The sequence below is a fragment of the Sarcophilus harrisii genome, chromosome 3 (assembly GCF_902635505.1).
Source record: "Sarcophilus harrisii chromosome 3, mSarHar1.11, whole genome shotgun sequence".
NCBI lineage: Eukaryota > Metazoa > Chordata > Mammalia > Dasyuromorphia > Dasyuridae > Sarcophilus > Sarcophilus harrisii.
This window is the reverse complement of record NC_045428.1, coordinates 250,842,136-250,864,818: the sequence shown is the minus strand read 5'-3', so window position 1 is coordinate 250,864,818 and position 22,683 is coordinate 250,842,136. Positions and strand designations below refer to the sequence as shown.

Sequence of the window (22,683 nt, the reverse complement as noted above, 5' to 3'; positions counted from 1 at the left end):
GAAGGAAGGGAAAATTTGGAACAAGATGTTTTGCAAGGGTCAATGTTAAAAAAATTACCTATGTATATGCTTTGTAAATAAAAAATAAGAAACATTTATCAAATATCTGTTGATTTTTTCACATTAATAAAGCTACTAAAGACACTTTTGTAGGTAAAAAGAAAACAAGTGGTTCTGTAAAACTTGAAAATAATCTCCCCACCTCCCTACCCCCAATCTTAGAAAGATAAAATATTTACTTACAAGCATTTTTTGCAGCTGTTCCACAGTTTGGTTTGCTACACTGATACCATTTATTTCTCGTATTTCATCACCTACATGAAGTGTACCTAAGGAATTAAAAAAGTAAATAATTATTTTGATAAAGACAAAATGGCATGTTTTTAGAATAAAATTGATTTAAATCAAATCAATAAAACAAAAACATTGAAATATTAAAGAAAAGTATTTTAGAAAGAGACTCAAATTTGGTTCTAGTACAAATGAGAGAGAGGGTAAGAATAGCAATTAGCCAGCACTGGAATCAAGACACAGGTTAGATTTGGGCATCTGACATATTTCCTGTGTGACTTTGGGCCAATCACTAGTTAACTTGTGTTTTCTCAGGCAACTAACTCTAAAACTATAGGTTGTAGAGGGTGTTGATTTGCATTGATAGAGGGAGTTTTCTCTATGGGAGTTATCTATGCCAATAAAATAAAACATTCAATTAAAAATTTTGGTGTAGAAAATACTCAACTTAGGCAAGAAATAATCTATTTATAGGTTTTTGAAAGTAAACCAAAATTAACTTTGTCATTTAGCATTAAGTATCCTATTTAATCAAATAATCTGGTCATATGATACTGACATTAAAGAGGCATTACCTGTCTACTTGCCTCGTATCCTAAGATGGATCTTTCCTTCTGATTTACAAGTGAAACCTTCCATATGTGTATTATGTCCACTGTTAGAAAATGAGACTGGCTTACTATTCATTTGTATCCCTAGTACTTTGTTCAGTATTCTGTACATAGTAAATGATGAATTAGGTAATTAATCTGTTGAGCTCAAAAAACATCTTCTATGCTACCCTCTCCCTTATGCTCTCATTTCTATCAGCAATACCCTATCCTCACCCAAAACTCCTATTTTCCTGGAACCATTGATTCTATCATTAATAAATTGCCCTATTTTTATCATGCCTTTCTCATTTTCTTATGCTCATGGAAATCTTGCTTTCTTCAGAAGATGCCTTATCTCTTGCCAGTGTTTTCAGAACTGGCTACTTCTTATTTGCTAATATTCCCCATTACCATTATACCACCATTATAAGTTGTAAGATAAATCTTTGCTCCCAACCGTCACTTCTATTATTATCATTCATCAACTTTTTTTGAGTGTCACTGTGTACTATGTTCATCTCTCTATATCACACTGTTCACATTCTTGTTGCTATCACCTAGAGACTTCCATTGTCACTATGTCAGATCCTTCCTTTCTCAAAGACACCAACTATGTGTTCTACTGTACTAGGCACTGGAGATACAAAGAAAGGCAGAAGACTGACCCAGTTCTTAAGGAACTCGCTGTCTAACCTCAAACTGCAGAAAAAAGGCTTCACTGCAAGGTTCTTCTCCTCTGCTCTACACAGCAAAATTTCTATCATCCTCTAAGTTCTATAAACTTCTCTGCTCCAGGCTCTGATGCTGCTCTGGGGTTCCTTCACCTTCATCTACAAAGACTCAGCAGATAAATTATTAGTTATTATTATTTTTAAAGTTTTCATAGAAAATGTTTGGCCTACTCAGAATTTGTTTTTTGTTGAGATCTTGTGTTTGCTGGGGATTACTTCCTGTCTTTCTTGAGCAGATATTATTACATCAAAATATAGGCACCTTTTCTGGGTTTCCATGTTTTTCACTGTACTAACATATTCTCAACTGTTCACTGCCTATCCCAGTGATTCTGAAATCCTGGTTGCCATGATTCAAACCCTGTTCTTTATCACTTTTGATGACTCCATAATTTCTAAACTTCTCAACTCATTCCACTCCTTAATCTCCCCATTATCACTTTCAGGATCTTCATCTACTGCCATCACTTTCTTCCTCTGAAAATACTCAATTCATATTTACTATTCAAATAAAATTCTGGTAGCTGTTGTCTACCAAATTCCTGTATATTTTTCTTCCTTTCTCAATGAATTCAATACCTGGCTTATAGCAATTCTCTTTTCCCCAACTCTTATCTTCATATAAGGAGACTTCCAACATTCATACTGACATTCCTTCAAACACCTTAACCTCCTCAACACATTCATTTCCCGTGACCTACTCTTTCAGCTCACCTCAACTACAGAGGATGGTCATACTTTGGATCTAGCTTTTATTTACAAAGTGTTCCACTTCCATATTCATGACCTCTGGAATTCCTTTATTTAACCACACTCTTGTCATTCTACCTTTCAATCTTACATATGTTTCTTCATACTCAGCAATCTCCAATCCTTTATCTCTTCCATACTTTCCCAAACCATCAGTATTGGAGAACACTGGCTATATTTTCTCTTTTCCCTATCTTGATTCCTTGGTGAACCAATTAAACTATACAATGTCCTTTTCTTTAGAATCTCTTGCTCCCACATCCTATTACTGATCTTGCCTTAAGCTTGGATTACTTCTACCATTTGCTGTCTTGGCTACAATTCATGTGCTGCTGAACAAAGCTAAAGAAAAACTATGAAACTGGGCCAACTAATCCACTATAAATTTGTTATATAATCTTATTCTTATACTTTCCTAATCAACACTATCCTACTCACCCCCAGCATTATTTCCAACCCTTTTCATCTGTCCAAACCTCTCAAGATTCCCTCCCTTCTATTCTTTATCCTAGCTAAGAACCCTGCTTCACATTGAGGTCATTTACCAAGATCTTCCTCTTTTTTTCTTCCTTATCTAATACTCTCCTTCTTTATCTCCATATCTCACAAGAAGAGGTGGTGTTTATGTGTATATGCAGGAGTATTTTTATCCTTATAGAATCTATGTTTTCTGAGGAAAAGGACTATTTTACATCTGTCTTAGTATCCTATCCTCAGTGCCTAACTGAATACCTGGACCACTGGAGATACTAAATAAATGCTTGTTGATTGAACAGTAGAGAGAATTCTGATCTAAAAAAAGTGTCAGATCACTAAAGTACTAATTGATATAAGTCTTCTACAGCAAAAACTATTATACTGCAATGAATGTTGCTTCTGAGGAAGAATCATGCAATGAAAAACATCTATTTTCACCTCTTACATGCTTTTCCCTTCAGGGAATATAGGGCAGAAATATTAATGTTATATCCCTTAAAAAACACTAACAAAAATTCACTCAACTAGTTCACTCAGTTTCCTACATAATATAAAAGAGAAATTAGCAGCCAGAATGAATGTAGAAAGGGACCAAAAGAAAGGCATTGGAAAAAATGATCTTATACTTTGCATTGAAAAGTTTTATGTCAGATCCAGAATCTTATAACTGCTTAAAATTTCATTTTAACTTACTTATCTCCAGATTTTAAAAAAGGAGTCTTTCTAGTAACCTGAAAAATATTATAGAATTTCAAAATTTCCAGAGATTTGTCCTCAAAATCTCTGTAACAAGCTGAATATAAGTAAGCCACCTCATGATTGCTATTAAATACTATTAACCAGAATAAGAAGTTCTAGTAAGAATGGAGAGAAATGGTTTTTTTTTATAAGCCTATCATAAAATGATGAATTGGATAAAAGGATGCCCAGTATTTTCCTGATTTATTTATTTAAAACAACTGGCATACATTCTCCAATTGAAAAATGGTCAAAGGATATGAACAGACAATTCTCAGATAAAGAAATTGAAACTATTTCTAGTCATATGAAAAGATGCTCCAAGTCATTATTAATCAGAGAAATGCAAATTAAGACAACTCTAAGATACCACTACACACCTGTCAGATTGGCTAAGATGACAGGAAAAAATAATGATGATTGTTGGAGGGGATGTGGGAAAACTGGGACATTGATTCATTGTTGGTGGAGTTGTGAACGAATCCAACCATTTTGGAGAGTAGTTTGGAACTATGCTCAAAAAGTTATCCAACTGTGCATACCCTTTGATCCAGCAGTGTTACTACTGGGATTATATCCCAAAGAGATTATAAAGAAGGGAAAGGGACCTGTATGTGCACGAATGTTTGTGGCAGCCCTTTTTGTAGTGGCTAGAAACTGGAAACTGAATGGATGTCCATCAGTTGGAGAAGGGCTGAATAAATTGTGGTATATGAAAATTATGGAATATTACTGTTCTGTAAGAAATGACCAACAGGATGATTTCAGAAAGGCCTGGAGAGACTTACACGAACTGATGCTGAGTGAAATGAGCAGGACCAGGAGATCATTATATACTTCAACAACAATACTAGATGATGACCAGTTCTGATGGATCAGGCCATCCTCAGCAACGAGATCAACCAAATCATTTCTAATGGAGCAGTAATGAACTGAACTAGCTATACCCAGAAAAAGAACTCTGGGAGATGACTAAAAACCATTACATTGAATTCCCAATCCCTATATTTATGCACACCTGCATTTTTGATTTCCTTCACAAGCTAATTGTACAATAATTCAGAGTCTGATTCTTTTTGTACAGCAAAATAATGTTTTGGTCATGTATACTTATTGTGTATCTAAGTTATATTTTAATATATTTAACATCTACTGGTCATCCTGCCATCTAGGGGAGGGGGTGGGGGGGTAAGAGGTGAAAACTTGGAACAAGAGGTTTGGCAATTGTTAATGCTGTAAAGTTACCCATGTATATATCCTGTAAATAAAAGGCTATTAAATAAAAAAAAAAAAACAAACAAACAAAAAAAAAACAACTGGCATATACAATATCACATATTAAAAAGGGAATTTTTAGAAAGGTGTCTCAGAAAAAAGGGGACACAACTGGCCTCTTCTACATGTGAAGTATGACTGGAAGTTTTCATAGAACTAAAATAAAGAGGATATATTTCCTTTTCTCTAAAACCTTACACGAAAATTAAATGATTCATATCCTCTTTCCTTGTAGGGCTAGAAATAGGCAGAAGGAAAATTTTGGTTCTTTGTACTTTTTTTCTATGAAGGTAGAAAGTTGGTGCAGTGAATAGAGTGCTGGGGTCTGGAGTGGAAGACACATCTTCCTGAGTTCAAATCGGACTTCAGATACTTGTTAGTTGTGTGACTCTTGGCATGTTACTGAACCCTATTTGCCTCAGTTTTTCATGAGCTGGAAGAGGAAATGGAAAACTACCCTAGCATCTTTACCAAGAAAATCTCAAAATGTGTCATGAAGAGTCAGACACAACTGAACAACAATGTGTAATTCTTTCTTCTATGAGATCTCATACTTTTAAAATATCGATTCTACTTGTTCAATGATCTGGTATTCTGGAATAAACACACAGAAGAAAGAAAGTGCAGTACTCATTGGTTTCATCCTGCATTCTCCCCTCTATCAGTCTGGGTTATTTTTTGGGGGAATTACAAAGAAGTAAGTTCAGTCCTAGAAGAAATTCTTCTTTTGTAACAGAAATTATACATATTGTGTTGACGTGTAGTAGTTGCATTTTTCTATAGATTATATTAAAAATGGCTTAGAATTGTGGAAGAGAAAGAAGTCATAATATGGCCCAGACTAAAGAAAACCATTTAAAATAAAGGTAATGTCTATTTTTTTGGCTACTCTGCTCACCAAATGTTCCACAACAAAAGCCTCTAATTCTTTCCCTATCTCCTTAAAAGCTTCATTATGAATTATTTCATATTGTTATTTTTGTATATGTCTGATTTCCCTGTCCCCACCTCCATATTTAAGGATATATGAAGGCTCATAGGCTCATAGACTTAAGAGCTAGAAGAGACCTTGAGGTCATCTAATTTTACATTGCCCATCACTCCCTCACCTACCACAGCAGGTACTGTGTCTTATTAATCTTTGTATTTCTCACAAAACCTAGCAAAATACCCTGTATGGAGCAGGTGCTTAAAGTTAAAATGACTATCCTTACCACATTTTAGGCACTTCAAAACTATATGCTGAGTTCTGCATAAGTATACATAGCAATGTGCATTGTAGACAGATCTCTTGTATTGTTGACACTTTTTAATTATTGTATTGTTACTTACAAGATCCAACCCAGCCAATCACTGTGGCACAGAGTGGACAATGGATTCTCAAAGGCTGCCTATATAACTCATAGCACAGAAATATCAGATAATAAGAGTTGATACAATAAGGCATTCATTACTTGACACATTGGATCTTCAATTAGCTATGACATAAGTGGAATGTTGAAGTAAAAATCAAGACAGATTACGATTAGAAAAAAATTATTATTTTTTTAAAGTTAAAACATTAATTAGGACAAAAATTTACAAAAGAAACAAAGACTTTCTAAAAGCAGATAATTTGATCTAATCTTTAAAAAAACACATCTTTCACAACATGCACAGTTTATAAATTGAGTCAATACTTATATGTCAAGATTACCTTGTCTATGAATCATTCCCCCATGCATAATTCTTGCTACAATGCAATGGTTTAACTCATTCATTTTCAAAGTGATTCCCTGTTGAAAAATAAAATATAAATAGAATAATTATTTGAATAAAAGTCTTACTTTTTGAAGATGACTTATTCCTTATAGAAAAGACATATTTACAAAACTGTTATTAGAAAATTTGGATAACTACTATATATGAATCTATATTAATATATTATATATAATCTATATTAAATTAAATATCAAGTGCTAGTAAAATGGTTTAAGAATTAGTCTTAAAAATCATAACATATAAAAATAGTCCTAAAAATATCTCCCTACCAGAAATAATAATAATAATAATAATGCAATATCACTTTTATATAATGCCTTAAGGTCTATAAAGTGCTTCTTGCCAACAACCCTCTGAGACAGGTAGTTCAGTACCATTAGATTTTCAGTCTAATAGTAAATAAAATAGGGCACTTTTAGGATGACCTCTGAAGTGCCTTTCAGCAATAAATCTATATTTCTATGATTCAATTCTAATCAACAAGCATTTACTGAACTATGTGCAAGATGCTCTATGGTCCCATATATATAATTCAATGCATGGACTTATGATCTATTTTGTAGATGAGGAGAATGAAGTTAGAGAAGTTTTAATCTAGATAAGTCTTTAGTCTTTACAATCTTAAGTATTTAGAGAAGAATTAATCAAATCACTTGATTAATGTCACAAAACAAGTGAGAGTGCTGGTATTCAAACTAGCTTTTCTGACTCAAAATGCAATATTCTTTCTAGGACACAAGAAAGAGAAAATAGGTTTTGTGAAAGTCAATAAAATAGAGTGATGCCAGATGGGGGAAAAGATATAACTTCACAGAGTAGGACTTTCAATTTTCTGTAGTTTTCCTTAGCTGAGGTTATATGAGCAGAAGATTATAAATTTCAAGCTGGAACAGGACTTAGTTTTTAGGTCCAGCACCTTCATGTTATAGATGAGAAAAGTGAGGTCCAGAGACACTGACTTTTCTAAGATCACACAGTAAACTGACAGGGTCAGGATTCTAACTCAGCTTATCTTACTCCAAAGTCACATTTCTTTCCACTGTGAAACACATTGAGAACTATTAAGATGTGCCATTTAAGTTTAATTGTGATAATCTATAAAGAGAAGAGTATTCTTAAAGGTCAGTAAAAGCAAAACATATGGCTTTATATGTCATTGAAAACTTGAATTATACTTTAAAACAGAAGTTTCCAGATCTCAAACCAATAGTAGCAAAAGAAAAATTCATCCACTTAAATAAGGAAAATTAATTTTACCTTTACCACATTTCACCAGTTTCCCTGGCCTTTCAGCAGTTTATGTCTCAGTTGAAAATATGGCCAAACTCCATGCTCAGAGTGAGAGGGAAGAATGGAAGAAGTGGGAAGCAGATTTTTCTTTTACATTCAGATTTGAAACTAAACTCAGAGATCAAGGAAATAGTTCCTACAATGATTCTGAATAACTGTCTCTAGAATTGCTAAAAAGGAAAAGTTAGAGACATTCTTACTACTAATAGGAACAGCAGTATCAAAATGGGATTTCAACCCGATATAATAAGTGGCATCTAATACTTCCATGAAGAAACATTGGCTGCTACTACAAATGAATCTTGAATATATTGTGGCCAAAAGGAATATGAGGCTATTTCACAAATCTGGCTTATCACAGAAGTCGGTAATCTTTGTATTCCCATATTTAGAAGTTTGTGCAAAGCACTGGATTTAAGAACCCAATGGGGCAAACTGATAAAGGATGTGGCTTAGGTTGGTTATGAAAGATGCAGAAAATCAATTCAGGGTCTGCTAATTTTATCCAAAATGGAAAAACTATAGCAAGAAAATGTCATCTCTATGAGGGAGAGCTTGGAAAATGCTGAAATAATTTGAAAGAGTTCTACAGGCTGTGGTTTGAATGAAGCAAATTCTTAAAGATTTTTTTCTGCTTTTCTCATTAAAACTGAATTTATATTTTAAAAAAGGAAATAAAGGAAAAATCCCAAACATGAAAAAAGGTGAGTGATTAATGATTAAATTATATGATTATATTTATACTGAGAATTAAAAAAATACTGTATACATCATTTTATAATTTATAAGTTTTTAAAAAAACTCTTGGGAAAGTTATATTTGGATCAATTAACTTTTTTCAGACTCATAACTCAGATGCATTTCTAACTTCTACAGTGCCAAAACTATGATTTAATCAGCTGTGTGTATTGTTATCCTTAGAGAGTAGCAGATAACCCATGACAATAATAATATATAAACTTTCTAAATTAAATTAGACATTTGTTAACTGCTTATTATTTGCTAGGAGCTAGAATTAACAAGGAAAAAGCCTAAATACCCCTTGTCTTCAAAGGGCTTATACTCTATTGAGATAGTACCATACAAATGTAAATAAATTACAGAGCATACTAAGACTTCCTGAAGAATGTGGCACTTGAGCAGTTCCTGCAGGAATGAAGAGACTCTATAAGGTGGGAGGAAAGAAAGTGTCATATATTCCAGGCACGGGGACTCCTTATTCAAAGTCATGAATACAGGATGTGGAACATTTTATACAGTAAATGGCTAGCAAGCCACTGATTAGAATGAAGAGTGTGTAAAGTGGAAGACTAAAAAGGTATGTAGAACTCTCTCTCTGTGAAGACCAAAGGTTTTGGACTATAACCTAGAGACCTTGGGGCTTTGCAGAAGAGGGGTAGCCTTGGATGCAGAAAAGCTGTATTTGCAACCACTCTGCCACTGACTGTCAAGTCAGCAATAAATCAATATTTAGAATCTGAGTCTCAGTTTCTTCAACTATAAAATGAGAGCGCAGGATTAGAGGAACTCTAAGATTCCTTCCAAACTTAAATCTATGACATTGGAAGACTTGAATAGTAAAGTGACACACCTGTGTTTTGGAAATGTTAATCTGACATCTGTGTGGAAAGTAAGATGGAGAGAGGAGTTACTGAAGGCAGGTAGACCAATTAGAAGGCTATTGGCTCTGATAGTCCAAGTGAGAGAAGATTAAAGGACCTGAACTACGATGGTAGATGTGTAAATAAAGAGAAAAGATGCATTTGAGGAGTGACAAGGATTGTCATTTGCTTAGACATGTGAGGTGAGTAAGGGGTCAAGGATAAACCTGAAATTGCTAATGTTGCTAACTAAAAGGACAGTGATACCCTTGACAGAAATAGGAAAATCTTGAAAAGAAGTTTAAATTTAGGAGGAAAGATGAGTTCTGTTTTGGACATGTTAAATTTAAGGTGCTTATGGGACATACAATGTGATATTAATGAGACAACCGGGTAAAGATATTCAGTAGGCAATCAGTAATGTGGGATATGGGTTTTGGAGAGAAATTAAGGCTAAAGATAGAGTTCTAGAAGACATTTGAAAACAGATAATTGATCTTAGGGGAGCTAACAAGATCACTGAGAATACAGAGGAAAAAAGAAATCATAGAATGTATCACACTTAGTAAAATAATGACATAGGCAAAGAAGGCTGAAAAAGTTCAGATCAGTAGGAGGAGAATCAAGAGACATCAGTATCTCAGAAGGTATTGTGACAGGGATAGCCAGCAATGCAAAATAACTGCAAAGATAAAATGGAATGAGACTGGAAAAAAGTATTGGATTTAGCTTTTAAGAGATCACTGATGACACTGTAGAGGGAAGTCTCATTCAAGTGTTTGGATCAAAAACCAGATTGCAAGGAAATGAAGAGGGAGAAAAGATGAGAATAATTTGAGGCAATGAATGGTAAGTTCAAGTGAGGGATGGAAGAGACTGGAGTTTATTTGTAGGTGGCTGGGAAGGAGCTTGTAGTAAAGGGGAGATTCAAGATAAGATAAAGAGAAAAATTTTGAGGAAATAAACTCCTAAAGAAGGCAGAAGTAAACTGGAATATGAACACAAACATCTGTCTAGTCTTGGCTAGAAGAAGTCCCACCCCATCTCTTCATCACAGACTGAAACAAAGGAGAAAAAAACAGGGCATGATGTATCATTTTGTGGATTTTAAATTTTTGTTGGAGTGTTCAATAGCATGTAAATAGTAACGAAGAAGGCAAATGATGGGGCAAATAACGACAAGGACAAAGGGGGGAAGAATTCAAAGTGAGTGATAAAACAACAGTTGACACTGAAGACTGGAAAAGAAGACCAGAGTAAGCATGACCAACTGGGAAAAAAGGATGCACATGAAGATGAAGAACAGAAGGCTGAAGCAGAATAAAGATCAAAGGATACAAGAGGGAGGAATTTCAAAAATTCTGGATCTTGCAGGTAGAATGAGTGATCAAAAGCATGACTATTTCTGTGTGGTTATGGGAGGCTGATATACCACCAGCTCCATCCCAACCACCTACAAACATAAACAAGTATCTCCCATGTTTAAAATCCCTCATTTGAACTGACCATTGTCTCAAATTATTATCATACATTTTTTCTCTCTTCTCATTTCCTTGCTATCTGGTTTTTGATCCAAGCATGATGTTTGAAAGGAAATCAACATGTACATTAAGTTCCTAAATATGAGGAAAGGAGGTAGAGTGGAGAGGAAGAGTTATGTCGATTACAAATCTCTTCAAAAAATAATGGAGATTGGTAGATGACTATGAAAAGGAGCTGGATTGGCTAACAAATTGAATGAAGTTAATTACAAAGGTAGAAGTTACAATGGCAAAGGGACTGTTTAGAAGTAGGAATAAGGACCTCTTCTAGTATACTTAGGGGACAGCAAAGAGTCTAGCAAATAGAAGGCACTTCCTATCACAAAATTACATTTAATATCACAGCAATATTACTGTACAAAGTTTCTAAGTCCTCAAAATTCTTTTCTTGGTTTGCCTTTTGCTAAATTAGTCCAAAATATTTATTATGTGCCAGGCACTATGCTAAGCAAAGGAGATATAAAGAAAGGCATAAGATAATCTTTATCTTCATGGTACAAAATTTTTTTCCCCTCCCAATTAAGTCTATTTTGTTTGACTGTGCATATATGTGAAGAGCATTTTGTTCTTTTTTTTTTTTTCTGTTTTGTTTTTTAAGTAGAGAGATAGAGGAAAAAAAAGCTAGTTAACTGGGAGAAGAAAGGTGAAGGAATATTTTCTTAAGTTGGAGAGATTTTAAGGCATGTTTTAACAAACAGGGTCTACTTTTTGGCTTTTATAGAAACTGATGAACATATTTTTATTTTCTTACTGTCTTTTTTCCCCACTATAAATCTCTGTATAGTAAGCATAAGAATTAGAAGTCAAATTGCTGATTAGGAAGAGAAAGCATTTCTTCTTTTCTGATTTATCACATGGCATCTTCATTTTGGGACACTTCCGGTCATCAACATGGGCGGAGAAATCAGTTATGTTCTGGAAAGCATACCTTTTCTTTTTTTTCTATTTTGTTTTTTTTGGAGGGCATACAATGTTTTGTTTTGTTTTTTTCCTTACATACCATTGGTTCATCTGTGTTTTTCTGGAACTGTACCAACCGTACTCGAGTAACATTCTCCATGTCCATGTCACCATTGGCACTTTCTGGGGAATCTCCGTTTAAGTATGGAGAGGTGGGAGGAGGTGTAACCCTCAATGCCTCATCACTGTAAACTTCATGTGCCACTACGTCATGAGTTTGAAGTAAGGCCTGCATGAATTTAAAAGAAAATTACAATTATCATCAACTTCAACAAATATTTAAGTGCTTATTATGCGTAGAACACATTATTAGAAGCTGAAGAAGATACAAAGATTTTAAGACATGGGCTGCCCTAATATGACTCATTATCTAGTAGCTGGTATATTAACATACCTATGAGAGACTACAATATAAACATGAATTCATTCTTTCCATTTTCTGCACAGTTTTATTCCAAAATCTTCCAAAGCACATTATTAAGTAAAATTATATCTCCTTTTGGTCAGGCTAAAGCAAAATGCATTTTAAGTAATTAAAAACAAAACAAAACACAAACACTATGCTACCCCTTTTCAAAGTTGACTTGTTAGAAAACATGTCTTTCTTAAAATTTTCTTCTAGTAAGCTGATTTGAAAACTCAAATACTGTTATAAACATAATAATAATTTATTCTGAAGAAAGAGCTATCTAGCCACATTAGAACTGTTTATGGAGAGAAAAGATCGCTTAGATAAAAAGGTAAACTCTCTATCTCTGGAACTGTTCAGGCCCTAGCCAGGTGACCATCTGTTATAGATTTTGCAGAGAGGACTCATTCTTTAAGTAGGAAGCTGGAAATAGCCAAACTAGAATGAGAACTAGCTCTAAGGTTTTCCATTCCTATGGGTATTTTTTGTCTCTATACTATGTAACAGCTATGTATATTGTTATGAACATTTAAAGAAAGTTCCAGTGCTGTGAACCTAAGATGAGAACATCTCAGAAATCCTACTTATTGTCTCACTCTGACTTTGGGTTTTTGACAGCTTTGCTCAATAGAGGAAAAGTTCTGGTCAACTTACAATATTGTAAAGGCTAAAATGTGTAGTCCGTGTCACAGAAAATGTTTGTAACAAAGATACAGCCTAGTTCTAAAGAGAGAGAAATTCTTCACCAGAGGGTTGGTAAAAAGGTAATGTCTCTTTTGGCAATATAATGCTAATTCATACAACAAAGGAAACCATAAGAATGGCCCTTTATTACCTGCTTCTGTATCAATAACAGGACGAAAAATAACAATATTTAATATACAAATATTAACTTAACTCTTGATAATCTAAATGTGAGATTATTGTCCAATGTCCAAGCTAAATAGGAACTAAGCAAGTAGTAGCTAAATGGAAATACAGCTCAACCCATTCTCATGGGAGAGACAAAGAAAAGCAAAGCAGAAAGGAGGCACTGGTCTGGTTGAACTCCAAACATCAATAAAAACTGTGAATCTGACTATGTATTATCAGGCAAGGAACAACTATTAGTGAGTCATTTTGGAGTCCATCTTTAGTGTGTAGTCAGATCATGCATTAGGAAAAAAAGGTCATAATCAACACCAGATGAAAGGAAAGGCTACAAATGAGAAAATAACATGGCACACACTAACAGATCCAAAAAACAAGCTGTTGACGATAGAAAATGAGAAATGGATGATGGAAAATACACTGACTCAAATTATTAACATGTCTTACAAAATCTTGCTAGACTGAAGCTTAGCCAATAAACATTTGTTTTCAGAATGTATCAAGCTTTAAATATGACTGGGATTCCACAATGAGACCATAATAAGAAATATCAATTTAACTATTCAGACAGGAAGAAATAAATGAAGAATGCCCAATATTCATATTATGATAGGTAGTTAGGTTACTCATTGAATTAGTTCACAGATACACATATTCTTTCTTTCTCTCTCACTCTCCTCCTAGTTCCCCTTGCACAGTTTTACTGCAGATATGCACTGTACATGGACAAGAAAGAGAAACCAAAACTGAAAAGGAGAATTAGAACAGGCTGCATTGTATTTAGTAAATTTGTTGTTGTTGAGTTGTTAAGTCATGTCCAACTCTTTTTTTTTTTTAAATTATAGCTTTTGATTTACAAGATATATACATGGGTAATTTTTCAGCATTGATAATTTCAAAACCTTTTGTTCCAACTTTTCCCCTCTTTCCCTCCACCCCTTCCCTCAGATGGCAGGTTGACCAATACATGTTAAATATGTTAAAGTATAAGTTAAATACAATATATGTATACATGTCCAACAATTATTTTGCTGTACAAAAGGAATCAGTCATGTCCAACTCTTTGTAATCCCATTGGGGTTTTTCTTGGCAAAGATCCTGGAGTAGTTTGCCATTTCCCTCTCCCCTCATTGTATAAAGAAGAAACTGAGGCAAACAGGATTAAGTGTCTTACTTATGGTCTAATAACTAGTACATGTCTGTTGTGAACTTTAGAAGGGAAGTTTTCTTGATTCTAGGCACAGCATTCTATCCACCATGCCATCTTGCTACCCCATTTAGTAAATTACCCAAGGACTTTCAACAATCTTAATCTAACCCCTGATACAAAAAAAGAGAACAAAAATTGTGGGTGAACCAAAGGGTGATACAGAGATATAAAGTGGGTGTAAGAATGCAGAACATGAAATGACTAAACAATTAGTGGCATAAAAGATAATTGCTTAAGAAAGTATGACAGGAAAAGTAGGTGGACCAGTCATATAGCAAAAGTGACCTACCACTAGACCTATATCCTAAAGAAATTAAATAAAGAAGAAAAAGACTCATATGCATAACTTATATAGGAATTTTTTTTTTTTTTTGCAATAGCAAAGAACCAGAAATAAAGGCAGTACATATCAACTGGGGATTGGATGAACAAATTATGGTATGTAAATGTAGAAATGACATAAGGGATACTCAAGACTACTTGACAAAATGATGAAAGAATAATGCTAAAAAGATTTGTATGAGGGATAGATTAAAAGTGAAATATAGCATCAGGATGACAATTTATACTGTAACAACAACACTGTAAGGAAAAACAACTTCTAAAGACTTCAAAACTTTGATTAATGATTACTCACCAAAATTCTAATGAAAAAGCATGCTATCTAATTGCTGACAAAGAGATGATGAGCCAAAGAGGCAGAATGAGAAATATTTCTGAATGGGGATAATGTGTGGATTTGCTTTTCTAGACTTGCTTATTTGCCTTTTTACTCTTGTGTTTTTCTTTTTAAGAGGCCACTGGAACTATTTTTAAAAAAGAGAACAGAAGGAAGTTTAGAGGAAAACACAGACAAGCAGGATAGTTCTAAAAATAATATATTGAACTTATTATGTAATTTAAAAAGCAAATTGTATAAAACAGATTCATGGTTTCATCCATAATACTTTTGTTTTGTTCTCTTTTTTATTTCTATGGAAAAATACATACAAACTTTTATTTTTTTTGGCAGGGGGTGGAAGGCCATAACAGATGGAAAGTCCAAGTGCTGAAGAATAGCATAAATAGGATATTTTCCCTATGTTCTTCATTCCAATTTGATTACATTTAAGCCACAAAGTCAGAAAACTCTCAAGCACAGCCTTCCATGTCTTATACAGCATTATTTATTTACCTATGTTTTGTGATTTCCATCTGTATGGATACTATTTTCATTCTTTGAGGTGGACTACAATGCTCCTCAGTGTGAAAAGATAAGCTTTCATGAATTACTGTGGTTGAAAAATTCATAACCTGGCCACCAATCTTTTGGTAGTGAACCTCTCTGAACTTTGGTTGTCATTTGGTTGTGTGTGTATGTGTGTGTGTGTGTGTGTGTGTGTGTGGCCAAAAACACACATTTGTGAAATGGTTGGTCAGAGTTAGGAATATATTCTAATTATATAGTGCTTTAAAGTCTGCGAGATGCTTCAAAAATGTTTCATGAAAAAAAGTAGATATAAGATTATTAAGATCAGTGATGGAAACCAGAATTTGAAAACCACTAATTAAATTATCTAAATATTTGTTTAGTACATTAAGAAAATAAAAATATCTTTATCATTTTCATTAAAATATTTTTTCCTCTTTTATAATCACATAGGAATGGGACCACTGGTATGTGGAAATGTATTGCCAGAACAAATTTCACTTCTCTCTCTATAGTAAGGATGTCAAATATTTTCTCTCTCTTAGATGAGATAATTAATCTGACTACTGGTCTAAAAATTAAAAATAATTCCTGAGTCAAATTAAAATAAAGGGGAACTCCTGGAATGTTAAACTTAAAAGGGCCATAAATAATCAGCAAATAAATTGAATCTTGTTATTGAACAAAATCTATTTTAATAAAAATTTATCTTGTTATTTCTGGGGAAATAAATGTCTATCAGTTTAATTCTTGTATCTCTTAACTGTAATTATCAACTAAAAAAAACCCACAAGTAAGCAAATAGTCCTTTAAAAGCAATTCTAAATATTTTTTTTTTCCTTAAGAGAAGTAATGTCACGGAAATATTTCATATGATGAATGAGTTTTAATAGACAAACTGTGTTTTAGCCAGACTATCTGCTTTAGTAACTAAAAACTTAAGTATTCGAATTTTAAACCATTACCTAACCTTGTCAAAATAAAATTATACGTAATCATAACAGAAAATTTTAGATTAACACCATAATCATTACGATGAACTCCTAGGAGATTGTTAAGTTAATATACAACAATATAACTTCTCAAACTTATTATAATAAAAATGTCTCATAAATTCTTTGAAAAACTCTACTAAGAAAATAGAACCTTTAAAACAAGTTAGACATAATACATTAGTTATCCTACATAGCTAATTTTTTTTTTTTTTTTTTTTTGCTAAGACAATTGGGATTAAATGACTTGCCCAGGGTCACACAGCTAGGAAATGTTATGTATCTGAGGCCATATTTGAACTCAGGTCCTCCTGACTTTAGGGCTGGTGCTCTAGCCACTTGCACCACCTAGCTGCCCCACTAGCTAAAAAAATTTTTTTTAACATTCTGTAAAATTGTAACATTCTGTTCTACCAGGTGAAGATGTGCCCATCTGAAAAGCCAAAGAAGTTTAGTTCACGCTCATTTGTGAATTCATTTTAGTAAGAGTGGGAGAAAAACCAAAATAGTTGAAGAACTGGATTAAAATCATAGCTCTCTTGTTTAGTAGAGATTGACTTTGGTCAAATTTCTTATTTGACTTAATCTCTTTGGACATATATTTCCTTACCCATAAAATGAGGGCATTAGATAAATTAAATCTAAGGTCTTATCCAACTTTAGTATAGTACCACAAAAGAATTTTACTATAAAATATTTTACTATATATACAAATAACTGCAGTCTTAATTTATCAGGTCAACATATACATACTTATTATATAGCCAAGTTCTTTATTTGGTAAGATGTTGATTAGAAATCATTTTTTATGAAGTTGATATTATTATTGTTTAGTTATTATGGGTGTCATGTCATTAAAACTTTTTCTGAAATGATGGTTTTAATTTTAAGAAAAATGTAACTGCAGAGTTGTACTTACCATGAAATGAGGTTGTGTTAAAATACGCTTTAGCTCCTTTGCATCATTGTTTTCAGGGTAACATGAAATTTCTTCTAATACCTATATAGTAAAGGATATAGCATTAAGATTCTATAGTGTCACAAATATACTAAGAGATTTCAAAAATACAGAAAGTTTTTCTTCTCATGAGAAGGAAAAATATGACTCAAATCGTCTGGCAGATAAAATGATTTCTGAAAATTTCATCCTTTTATTTGTATTTTTTAACACTACTGAATATTTATATAGATGGTAATATATTACATAGATTGTTCTGGAAGTTTCTGTCCTCATCGTATAAAATGTAATCCAAGAGTTTAATGAAAAATAACGAGTATAATAAATAAAGAAGAATTTTGGGCTAGTGGAGTTAGCACAATCATGAAAACAATATGTATAATGTTAACAACAACGTATATGGCAAAAACAACAAACAATAAAAATTCAAACTAAATCCAAATTTGATCCTAAAGAAGAAATGGAGAAAACATCCTCCCCCTCTCTTTTTTTTACAGAGATAGTGGGGGAGAAGAGTCTTATGAATATAGAACATTTCAAATAATTAATATTAGACTTTCAGTATTGGCTAATTTTGCAAAATGTTTTTTTAAAGTTTTTTTTTTTAAATAAGGGACAGCTCTTTGATACGAGGGGGAAAGGTACAATAGGAAAAGTATGGAATATAAAAACATTAAGCACTTATATGTTCATTAATATCAATAGAATGTTTTAAAATACAATAAAAATACTGCTGCAGAAAAGAACAGCAATAAAAAAATCTAAATCAAAGCAAAGCTAATATGATTTGGAGACAGGGGTTTGATGGGGAGAACAAGTGATTACAGAAATCATTCAAAATTCACCCCATCCAAAGAGCTAATAAAAGTTAATGACTATCTTCTTGAATATTAACAAATGTCAATTCCTCTCCTCTCCTCTGCAACTTTCACATCACCACAAATTATTCAAAATAGAAATAATTCAAAGTAATATTCTATGAATGGGAGGGAACCCCCCCCCCAAATTTCACTAATTTTTCTTCTTGCCTAATATAATTTATTCTTCAAGTAACTCCTCAGATCAATAAACAAATCAAATCCAAAACCCCTCCAAAACTGAGAAGTCTGATTCTGGCAATGGTTTCCAGAAGTGAACTTCTATATGAACTTGACAGAGAAACCAAATACAGCAATGTGGTTTTTCATTTTCTGTTTACTGAAATTTTCTACTCTTATTTGTTTTTAAATTAATCCCCAGATAGGTAAATAGTATTATTTTCAAAGAATAGTATTTTGCAAAAGCTTCATCTTTCTTTTACATTAATTTTGTCCATTTAAAACTTAGTTTCATAATATGGTCCAGAAAGGAAAGGTCTGTTCTTCTAAGATTAAGCAAACTGTTACTATTCTAACTTAATATGTTGGGCTTTAAAAGATAATTTTAGATAGAGCAAACATATGTTTTTATGTTTAAAAGTTTAGTCTGGAATTAAGGTTTTCATTACCATAAATGGAAATCATAAGGGGAAAAAATACATCAATGGAGCCTAGAAAATGCTAGACCTTAAGAAAATGCTACACAGAAGAACCCTATGCACTTTAAGGATAGGAAGCAACATTATCATGTTATCCAGCTCTTTTTCTTTGCCTTTCACACCTAAAGGCAAAAAATCATGATTACACCCTGTTTTAAAATATAATCAGAGAAAATACAGGAGTTCTTTGAGATACAAATATCATTTCAGCTAGTGCTGGCTATATTGTTAACACATGGTTTTTCTGTTATAATTGTTAAAACAAATCATAGGCAACAAATCACTTAACCTATTCCTATTTTCCTATGGGTAAAACAAATGAATTGGGTGGGAAGGTCTCTAAAATTACATCTTACAAGTTGTATCATTTAAAGAATAGGAGCAGGGTTCTACATTGGTAGAATCAGTACTCTTCATTAGGAATAGGATTCTGGCTATCAAACTGCTTCACTACACCTTAATACAAAGAGGTTAAGAAAAAATAATTATTGTTACTATTTCATGATTACTTGATTGTCTTCTGTGGGCTTTTAGTGAGTTATTTTTGAAACTTTTACCAGTAAAACCAATTCTACTGCTGACATAACATATGATTTGTCAGTAATGTATCTGTTTAATAATCATAAACATTTAATTAATGTTTATATAGGTTTTCTTTTGAGTTTTATTATCTTCAAATAATCAATTAAGATTTTTCATAATAACTATATTTCTAATGGATGATATTTTAGGTATGTTAGAAATAAATGAGGAAAACTGTTAAACTGTTGACAGAGAAGATTTGAGAAGTTAAGTGGCTCAAGTTCATATAGCAAGTTTGTAATAAAAGGAAACAATAATCCATTAGGAAGAGATAATGCTGGCATATTTTCTATAAAAATACTCAGTAATCAAATTTTGGTGACTAGCTTTAAATTACCATTCTGATTGAAAATCAACTGAATACGTTAGAACCAAGTAATGCAGAAAACCAGAACTATAAATACATCAAAAACATAAATGATGTTTTGAAAGATTATTACATTTATCATCATTACATTTATTTCCAAATAAAATAATTTCCCATTAAGAAAATGAAAAATGTTTGCAACTAAACAAATATTTAGATTATTCAAACTTGACAGACACAAGCAAATTTTAAAATGTTACCTCTTTGGCTCTCTGTACAGCATCACTAGGAGGATTCCTGATATGTGGTGAAGACTTTGTGTTAATTTTGTCATAAAGCTGAAAGCAAAGAAGAAAAGCCAAGAATTACATTCAATTTTGATGTTTGATAAGACCCATAATTCTTCAATTTTTTTGCAATAGTATGAAAACATACATTTTTCTTGTTACAATTGAAGGTCTAATGACTGAAATTTAAATCATCAAACAATTATTTATAGAAAAGCTTCTTAAACTGTCTGTTGTGACCCCACATGGGATCACTTAAAGGAGTGTAGGGATTGTGAAATTGTGATTTATTATCAATAAATGTTTGATTTGAACATCTGTTTCATATAAATATAACCTGGGATCACATAAAAGTTTCTTAGGAGAAAAGGGGTCTCAAGTGGAAAAAGTTTAAGAAGTCTAATTTATAGAAGGATCTTGAAAGAAAATTTGAAAACTTCAGCAGAGACACTCCTATTATTCTCATTAATTTTTAATGGACAAATTAATATTTGTGTATAATCATTTTAATGCAAATTAATAATGTATTTTGAAATTAAAATTTCATTGAATCACATCTTTTATCTCTCATGTATTCTCTTATTATTAGATATTATATATCTCTTTCTCTCTGAAAATGAAAATAGAATTAAATGAAGGGAATGTTTCCTGGCATAATGTAGGCTAGAAGAAATTTCCAAGAAATCTAAATTTCAGAACATGAACAAAAGCAGCTCTTTTGAGGAAGGAATATTTTCACAAAAGGATTTGTCTTGTTTAGTAGGCTTGTTTACTAATGACATTGATGTCAGCATATTTTAAGATGAAGTTAAAATTAACATTTTCTTTTGATTTTTAATTCAAACAGAAGTCTCAATACATACCAAATATAACAAAAAATAGCCAAAAGAAGTAAATGGCTTTTTTCCCTCCCTAGAGAGTCCATTTCTTGCTTCGTAAATAATCCTGACTTTTAGAAAGCAATCTACTTCAATATATCCATTACAGAAAAGTCTTTGACAAGAGGTATAATGTAGTACAGAGATGTCAAATTTACAGGTGTCCTCTTGTAGCTGAACCAGGTTAAATGTAATTGGAAAACATTTAACAAAGTAAATACAATATAATAAAACATAAATGTTAACAAGTAATGTTAATTTCTAAGTCAAAGCTGGAGTTTGACACCCCTAGTGTTAGTGGAGAGAGAGCCGGCCACAAAATAAAGAAAATCTGGGTACAAATCCCATCTCTAATATAAATTGATTGTATATGACCCTATGCAGGTCACTTAATATGTCATTGTCCTTATATTAGAAATTATTTTGAATAGTCAATTTATTAATGATTCCATTTGATGGCATTTTCTCTAGCTGTCCTCCATACAAAATGTTTTTGCTCATCCATTCCATCTACTGATCTTCTTTGCTTCCTTTTAGTCCTAATTAAAATTTCACTTCCTACAGGAAACCTTCCTTAAACGCCTTTAAATTCCAGTGCCTTTCCTCTGTTATTTCCCATTTATCCTGTAAATAGCTTAATACACACACACACATGTGCATATATGTTTGCATGTTATTTTGCTCATTAGATTGTGAGTTTCAAGACTTATCTTTTACCTCTTTTGTATTCCCCAGTACTTAGCACAGTATTTGGTACATAGCAAGTAAAACATTAATAAATTTTAATGACTGATTTTCTACTATTCTGCCAACTAATTTTAGTTGAAAAGTGTATATATGAATATCATGAATTAGTAACATTTTTGTTTTATAGATGAGGAAACAGAGGTACATGGAAATTGGATTACTTGCTCAGTGTAACATAAAATAGTGCCAGAGGTTGGAGTTGATGTTTATACAATCTGCATTCTTTTCTACTGTATACTTTTTTTTTTTTTTTAGCTTATCTCATCTCTATTTTTAAAACATCTGAGCATTTTGTTTAAAAATCTTTTTTTTTTTGGTAAATGGCCTTATGCTTTTTGCAAGAATAATATTAATGTTATTTTCTATAATTTGGTAACACCATACATATTATATAGCCAAATCACTAGAAAGAAACCCAAACTAGACAAAGTAATCACATATCAATTAAAAAGCAATTATTAAACATGAATTATATTCCAAGTTTTGTGTTAAGTGCTAAGAATACAAAGAAAGACAAGTTATAATCTTTGCCTCTCTTTTTCTGTCCCATACTGAATGCGGGTTCTCCATTTCAAAGTCTGGATCATTTAACATTTTTTGGGGGGGGGTCTCTCTCTGACATACATTTCACCCATTTACCCATTAATAGGTACTGGTTGAACATATTTATTTTAAACATACTAGTTAGACTCTAAGTGAACACCTCTTAACACGTTTATCCAAGTGATAA

The 22,683-nt window shown here is 32.5% G+C and overlaps 1 protein-coding gene across 14 annotated transcripts in view; it reads right to left on the bottom strand.

Moving 5' to 3' along the window:
* Window positions 1-22,683, bottom strand: part of CASK (calcium/calmodulin dependent serine protein kinase) — a 392,591-nt gene that overhangs the window by 43,203 nt on the left and 326,705 nt on the right. For all 14 annotated transcript variants that reach the window (XM_031959389.1, XM_031959388.1, XM_031959394.1 and 11 more), the window contains 5 exons: window positions 20,302-20,379; window positions 17,598-17,678; window positions 12,049-12,237; window positions 6,552-6,630; window positions 244-329 (listed from right to left, as the gene is read on the bottom strand). In XM_031959389.1, coding sequence (XP_031815249.1) covers window positions 244-329; window positions 6,552-6,630; window positions 12,049-12,237; window positions 17,598-17,678; window positions 20,302-20,379 — 513 coding nt within the window. The remainder of the gene's footprint in view (window positions 1-243; window positions 330-6,551; window positions 6,631-12,048; window positions 12,238-17,597; window positions 17,679-20,301; window positions 20,380-22,683) is intronic.